The sequence below is a fragment of the Limanda limanda genome, chromosome 1 (assembly GCF_963576545.1).
Source record: "Limanda limanda chromosome 1, fLimLim1.1, whole genome shotgun sequence".
Taxonomy (NCBI): Eukaryota; Metazoa; Chordata; class Actinopteri; order Pleuronectiformes; family Pleuronectidae; genus Limanda; species Limanda limanda.
The window spans coordinates 22,244,715-22,252,805 of record NC_083636.1 but is presented as its reverse complement, the minus strand read 5'-3'; the positions used below and the strand labels follow the sequence as shown (position 1 = coordinate 22,252,805).

The following is an 8,091-nucleotide window of genomic DNA, read 5'->3' as shown; positions in this document are numbered from 1 at the left end:
CGCCCGCCCGGGCTGCCCCGACCTGTCCTCCCGACCTGTCCGCTCTGTCCCGCGGCTCCTCAGCAGAGGCAAACCCGAGTCCCGGATCTGACCCGGGACCGCAGCAGGAACCAGGCGGGACCGGGACGTGGACCGGGACGTGGACAGGGCCGTCGGAGGGGACACCGGACTGTCATGATCCCGGTGCGGAGATGGCGTCTTTCCCCGGTTTGTGTAAGGCCGTCGGGCCCGTGGAGGAGGACGGAGACAGGGACCAGGGGGACCAGGGGGACGGAGACAGGGAGCAGAGGGACCAGGGGGACGGAGACAGGGAAGGGTCCCTGCAGCAGATGCTGAAAGCGATCAGCGACGAGAGGAACCGACTGAACATCCGCCAGGAGATCAGCGGACTGGGTGAGCAGAACCGTACTGGAGGGGGGAGAGAGAGGTTGGGGAGAGAGGTTGGGGAGAGATGGGGGGTGGAGAGAGAGAGGAGAGAGAGACACGAGAGAGAGAGAGAGAGGGGGGGGGGTGGGGGGGGGGTCATAGAGGTCCAGAACCAAACAAAGTGAATGACATCACTTGTCAGTGACTTCTCACCACATGTGAGGTCATTACGTCATGTGATCAGTGACATCATCAGTTGCTGCAGCTCCACAGGAAAAACTGAGACGTGATTTTTAGTATTTTTAAACTTCCTGGTTGATAAACACTGTGTGTGTGTGTGTGTGTGTGTGTGTGTGTGTGTGTGTGTGTCTCTCTTTGTGTATCTGTGTGTGTGTCTGTGTTAGTCTGTATGTGTGTCTCTAAAGTCCTGATGAAGAAACAAAGCTCTGTTCTCGGTGTTGTGACTTCATCTCAACACGAGTCTCAGTTTTCAGACACAAACAGTTTCACTTGTTTATCGGAAGAAGAAGAAAAACAAACTAACACCTGATTCTAAATCCGGATTCTTAATTAATTAATCTGAGCTGCTGCAAACGGTCACAGGCAGATCTTGATGATTCATTGATCCTGATCCTGAGCAGAGCTTCCTCAGGTCGTGGTTCCTGTGGTCACTGAGGAGTCTTTAGATGAGGAAGCTCCTGTTCTTTATGTGGTTCCTGTGGTTGTTTGAGAGGTTCTAATGATTCTTTAGGACATTCTTTAGTATGTTCTCATTGATGAGGCCTTCAGGATCCTGTTGGTGGTTTCTATTTAATATGGTTCTTGAGGTTTATATTTAGGGAGATGCTGTCTATATCTGGAGTTCCACAGATAAGGAGAAGATGTTCTGGAGGTGAATGTGAATCATGACTATGGAACTCAAACCTTCAACCTCAGTGTCCCAGTCGCCTCTGAAGGTTTCTCTTTATCCATCGGTTCTTTGTTCGTCTTCTCTTCCAGGTCAGTGGAGCTTTGACTGAGCATCACTGATCTAGACCCACAGCTCTAGAAGTGGAGTGAAGAACCCAGCAGACCGAGCCTGACTCATGGTGACAGATGAGGACTCGTTCTCCAGACTTCATGACACACTTTATGTATTTTTAAAGCTGGATTCAAATGCAGCTATAAATAGATCAGGACTTTTCTCTTAGTCTCTGAAGCTGAACCGAACCCGCTTCACTCAACAAGAAATAAACAACTGACAAACAACAAACGTCAACAAGGAGGGAATTTAAATAAAGCTGACTGGAAACCTACAGAGGTTCCAGAGGTTCCAGAGGTTCCAGAGGTGCTCTGCTGGTTCTGTGGTCACTGAGGACGTCACTGGGTCCAGGTCCTCATCGTGGTTCTAGAGGTTAAGGTGGTTGTGGAGTTCATTAGTTTTTTTCTAGACCTTGTCAGATGGTTTAAATGATGTAATGTCTCCTGTTCAATACAGAGGTTCCTAGAGGAGGTTCTAAAGATCCTGGTTCTAAAGATCCTGGTTCTGTTGAAGCTTGGTCTTGTCGGCGGTTCTCTGCTCTTTGCTGATTTCAGTTAGTTTGTGTTGAGTCAATAAAGTAAATGAACAGTTTTATTCTCCTCAGGCTGTTTCAAGGACGACCGCATTGTGTTCTGGACATGGATGTTCTCCACCTACTTCATGGAGAAGCTGGCTCCTCGTCAGGACGACATGTTGTTCTACGTCCGCAGGAAGCTCAACCACGTCAGCACAGACAACGGCGACGGCAAAAAGGTGAAGACACCACTTGTGTTTAAAATACAAACTGAATATCATTATTAATAAGATTAAAATCATGTAATTAGTAAAATAATTAGACAGATTTAAAGATCCGAATATAAATTTCAAAAATACAGATTGTGGATGTAGTAACCGAGGACGTCACGTTTCCCCAGAGTTTTTGTGGCTCTGCCCCTCCTCCTCTGTCTCGTCCTCTCTCTAATCACATCCTCTGAATAGCTCTCGTCTGCCTTTTGTCCTACACCTGTCCCTGGTCGCCATGGTTACACATTATTGTTCTGTGTCCAGGTTGGTTAAATATCCCCCCTCATCATCGTCATCCTCATCTCTTATTGTTCTCTTATTGAAGAACAATTACTTCCCGTTGTGCACATTCATATTTTAACAGTGTTGCCATGCCAACCGCCCCTGTGCTCTTACACCGCTTGTGAGTGATATGAATCCCGACGTGTGGAGACTTCATGTCTCGTCCTTGCAGACGTTTAACCTCTGAACAGTCGAGGACTGACGATGGCGCAAGACATACACACACACACACACACACACACACACACACACACACACACACACACACACACACACACACACACACACACACACACACACACACACACACACACACACACACACACACACACACACACACACACACACACACGTATTCGTTGAACACGATGAGCCTGTGTTGGGATGTAGGGGGCGTCACTGAGCTAATGGAGGAGCGTCTGTTACAGTCTGACCTGAGTCCGACCTGCTGCCTCCTCCATGTTCCTGACGTTCAACTGAACTGACAGGTGACCTCAACACTCCTGCTTCCTGTTCAGTGCGTTCCTATCCGACCCGGCTGTTTTCATCCACACATGAATCAGCTGCTCGCCCACCAGGCGCCTGCAGCTCAGCCGATCCCGTGATGAAGGTCAGCAGCGTCATGATGTCCTCTGGTCTCTCCAGGTGGAGGTGGAGGTCTACAGGAGGGACTCCAAGAAGCTGCCCGGCCTCGGGGACCCCGACATCGACTGGGAGGAGAGCGTCTACCTGAACCTCATCCTGCAGAAGGTGACGATGGTGAAACATCAACCACCTGGCAGCTTACTGTCTGGATATGAAATATGCAGATGGTCCCTAAACGCATCACATGAAGCTGCTGAACCTTCCAGACGTTCCCTGAACATCTGCCTGACATGTGTCTGATCTCTTTCCTGCAGCTGGACTACGTGGTGACCTGCGCTGTCTGCACGCGCTCAGATGCAGGAGACATCCACATCCACAAGAAGAAATGTCAGGTGAGACATGACCACGGCTGAAACCTGTCACGTTACACAGCGGCAGCCATCTTTATTCTCTAACTTCCTCCTCCCACAGGAAGTGTTTGCCTCCCCCAGCAAACACGCTATGGACAGTAAAGGGGAGGAGTCAAAGATGAGCTACCCGAACATCTTCTTCATGATCGACAACTTTGATGAGGTAACAACCTTTTGTTGTGTGACCTCCACTGCAGCCAGCCACCAGGGGGAGACTGAGAGAAATTTGCTTCACTTCAGGGAGCTGTCATGTCGTCCATCTTTATTAACTCTGTTACCTGCGATGTTTGTTCTGTGTGACGCATGTTTTTGTCCTGAAAATAAAAATATAAGACGTGAAATAACGGGATTAAAAAACGATTAAATGCTAAACCAGCTGCTGATCGTTCACCTGCGTCGCCACAAAAACCGGAAGCCGAGAGATTCATGTGGTGAAATGGTGGCAGTGAAGGTTTTCTTCTCTGATGCAGGTGTTCAGCGACATGACGGTTGGCGAGGGCGAGATGGTTTGTGTGGAGCTGGTGGCGAGCGACAAGAGCAACACGTTCCAGGGCGTCATCTTCCAGGGCTCGATCCGCTACGAGGCGCTGAAGAAGGTCTACGACAACCGGGTGAGGAAGCTCAGCTTGTCTGAATCTGTTTAACTGAACCACGTTAGCATTTTAGCTCGTTAACGCAAAGAAGCCACATTGAGCAACGTGCTAAGATGTTCGTGAATGAGACGTTCTTTAAAATTGGATCTTGTGTCACAAATGAATATTTTCTTCGCACACGTCCCTGCAGGTGAGCGTCGCTGCTAAGATGGCCCAGCGGATGTCTTTCGGCTTCTACAAGTTCAACAACATGGAGTTTGTGAGGATGAAGGGTCCGCAGGGCAAAGGTCACGCAGAGATGGCCGTCAGCAGAGTCCCGACGGGCGACACCTCCCCCTGTGGCACGGAGGAGGATCACGTGTCCCCCTTGCACGAGAGGGTGAGAAACTGGATTCACACATTAAAATACAACGAAATAATTCCGTTGTAAACACCAGAGACTGGATTGTTAACGTTAAAGTGTCTCAGTTAATCTCCTGAAGTGGATTCTATCAGCCGCTGAGTTTACAATAAAGCTGCAGGAAGCTGTTGCTTTAGGTCGATCGCCAGTTGAGCAACAAATATTTAAAACATTTAATAATAAGGTTTCATTCATCATATGTGAAGCAGCTGCACCTGTTTCTGAAGTGGGCGTTCCTCAGGGCTCCGTTCTGGATCCTCTAGTCATTCACCTTCATCACATTTCTCCTGTTTCTTTGTTCAAATTTAATTTTAATGTAATTTATTTACATGGAAAAAACTGAAGATTTTTAATTTCATTTTGTGACATAAAACAATGGAATCTTATTATATAATTATTTATTATGTTTTCTAGAGTTTTCTCTCTCACTGTTTTTAGAATTTGTATTAATTTAATTGGTTTCAAATCTATTTTGAGGCAGAGTTTTACTAAAATGCATTTTAGGAATCCTCTGAAAACAGGAAGTCCAAATCTAACAATGTTTGTACGTGGAGGTGGAGAAGTGCCGACGAGTTCAGTTTCACTTCCTCTCGTCTGTGATTCGCTGAAGCAGAAGAGAAACGTCTGCGGCTCGGAGACTCGAACACGACTCACACGAGATGAAATCAGGTCACGATCAATAATAAATACAGCTGGCTGGATTATTCATCGTTTCACAGTTCGTCCTCCAGATGTGAGTCAGACTCCTTGTTACCAAGGTTACCAAGTCAGCTGGTCACTCACGACTTCTCAGGTGGAAATGATTTGTTTTGTTTTTATCGTGAGAAGTTCATCAAGAATAGTTGATGAAACAAAACAAGTTTCTATTCACACTTTACTTTATGAACCAACTCAATAATTAGTAGTTTTCAGAAGAAGTTTCTTTTCGCTCTGAGACGTCAGCTGGTGTCACATGTCACAGCTCAAGTTCTTAGACTGAAGTGAAAGTACATAAGTAAAAGTTCTAATGTAAAAGTACCACTACACCTGTGTACAGTTACTGAAGAAGAACTTCATCACTTCACCGTGAACCTGATCTCCGTGTTTCTGTGTATGTCCAACAGGTGACTTCCTTCAGCACCCCCCCCACCCCGGAGAGGAACCGCCCCTCCTTCTTCTCGCCGTCTCTGAGACGAAAGGTTCCGAGAAACCGAATCGCTGAGATGAAGAAATCTCACTCGGCCAATGACAGCGAGGAATTCTTCAGGGAGGAGGAAGACGAAGGTAAAACAAGGAATCATCTTCATCACCGTTTATTTGATTAATACTCATGAGTTTAAAATCAAAACATCTAATAAACATTTTTCATCAGATTTTTTCCACACGGTGATTAAAGAAAATTGAATAGATGGATTACCTGTGTTTCCTCAGAACTTCACGCCACCTCGAACCTTCGCTCGCGCTCGCTCTCGGGCACCGGACGCTCGCTCGTCGGCTCGTGGCTCAAACTGAACCGGAGCGAGGACTACTTCCTGTTGTACTCGCACCTGACGTATGTCACGCTGCCGCTGCACCGTATCACCACCGGTGAGGGCACAACTTTATTCTAAATAAATACAATCTAATTAAATCATCTGTAAAACATCTGTTTTTAAACATTAGATTCAATGGTTAGTTTCAATGTTTTTCTAATGCAACTTTAAAACATATTTAATATAAATGTATAAATAAACAGACACTCAAACAAATGGAAAAGTAAAAAGTTTATTACATTTTTAGAATGTCAGACAGGACACTTAGTGACATTTAGTCTGAACCTTTGGGGCTGATGGGAAATGCAGTGTGTTGAAATAAACATAGTCTGTGTGTGTGTGTGCGTCAGACATCCTGGAGGTGCGGCAGAAGCCGATCCTGATGACGTAGCGGCGGCCAGTCGAGACTCTAAAGTGCCTCCTGCATCAGGCTCCAGAGACACAGCAGCGCCCTCCGGTGGCCAGAGGGAGACGCCACACACACCTGCTTCAGACGGAGGGACGACAACAAACAAAAAAAACAAACAAACAAACAAACCAGCCATTCAGGAAGTGCCTCCTCCTCCTCTTCTTCTCAGTTCCTGCTGTATGGATTGATCATCTCCATGGAAACAGGATCACATGACCTCAGCGTGAGCAGGCATTGGCTGAACTCTGATCAGGAAGAACGTTTGTTTCATGTGTAAATATTCTGCTGCTTTTGTCACTGAGACGCCTCCACACACACACGTTACACACGTTACACACACACACACACACGTCACACACACACACACTTCTTTTGTGGTCACCGAGGCAACAAACATGTGATGAGGTCACTTCACTAAGGAGCCAATCACAGCTCAGTTCCAGTCACTTTGTTACATGTTCATCACAACTTTAATTTATGTTGATTCTGTTGTTCAAACTAATTAAATATTAATTCAACTTTCATGTTTTTAAACTTTGTCCCACAAACTGTTTGACTTGATTTAACCTGAATATTAAACTAATAAGTATACAAATTTGATCATTCAACTTTTCCAATTATTAATAAAACTAATTAACTGACTTATTCACAGTAAAAAGATTTATTTACAAATGTATTACTAACATTTGTTTGTAAAGTCTGTAAAAAGTCAAACTGTATCATCACTGAGTAGAAACTCACTTCAGACTCAACATCTTTGACTTTAACAAGTTTGAAGGAAACTAAAATTCATATTTCAAGAAGAAAAACCATGATGTTAGAAGTGATAAAATGAAACCAGGTTGTTCTCAGTAAATAAAAAACAGGAACGTGACTCAGAAGTCGTTTGACAGAAACTTCACTTACATTGCTTAAGTTGAATCATGGGACTGAAAGTTGTGATGAACGTTAAACCAGTTTCAAACTGTTCTGTCACCTGGTTTCATCGGCTCAGATCAGATTTGCACTCGAGGCCGTAGTCGATCAAAGTGTTTTTCGTGTTGTATTTAAAGTGAATTATTGGGTTTGTTTTGATTCTTGTATTTATGGTTTATCCAGCTGAATGTATCCACGCTGATCGAGACTCAGACATCCACAACGACAGTTTGCACTGTAAACGCTTTTAGAACCTTTTTCAAGCTGTTTGTTAAAACCCTTTGTTCCTGCGTCACTTGTACGCATCGTCATGGCTTTTGTACACGGTCGTTGTGCACGTTCTCAGATTCTCTTCTTTTACAAACTCTGTACTTTACTGTTTATTTATTAAAATACATATTGTCAGAAAAACCTGTCACTGGTTTCTATGAAGACACTTAAAGGTTAATTATACATTAAATGTTGTTTGCTTATGGTCGTAAACTTTGGTGTGGCGTCACCTTCAGGAGAAACTAAACCTTTTCAGTTCTCAGACCAGAGAAATTGTCAGTATGACATCCTGATATTAACAAACCTCACATCTGAAATGTGTACATATGTGGGTGTGGTTATATGGTTTGGTCACACCCCTTAAACACCTGCAGGAGGACACTGGTCAACACGACTCTACCCCCCCCCCCCGTTGAACACACGTATTAGTCTTTTTATTCCTGATAAACAGAAGGAATCAGACACGTGACACATTTTCCTGATCATAGTAAACCTGATGTTAAAATAACTGAAACTCATGAAGCTGAAGAATGACGAGGCAGCGAG

At 45.0% G+C, this 8,091-nt stretch overlaps 1 protein-coding gene across 1 annotated transcript; it reads left to right on the top strand.

Moving 5' to 3' along the window:
• On the top strand, positions 1–6,958 carry kiaa0930. The gene is made up of 10 exons (XM_061075744.1): positions 1–393; positions 1,992–2,140; positions 3,098–3,202; positions 3,352–3,429; positions 3,509–3,610; positions 3,918–4,058; positions 4,231–4,419; positions 5,544–5,703; positions 5,851–6,006; positions 6,302–6,958. The coding sequence occupies exons 1-10, from the start codon at positions 192–194 to the stop codon at positions 6,340–6,342; spliced, it is 1,323 nt and encodes a 440-aa protein (XP_060931727.1). The 5' UTR covers positions 1–191; the 3' UTR covers positions 6,343–6,958.
• The last annotated feature ends 1,133 nt before the right edge of the window (positions 6,959–8,091 follow it).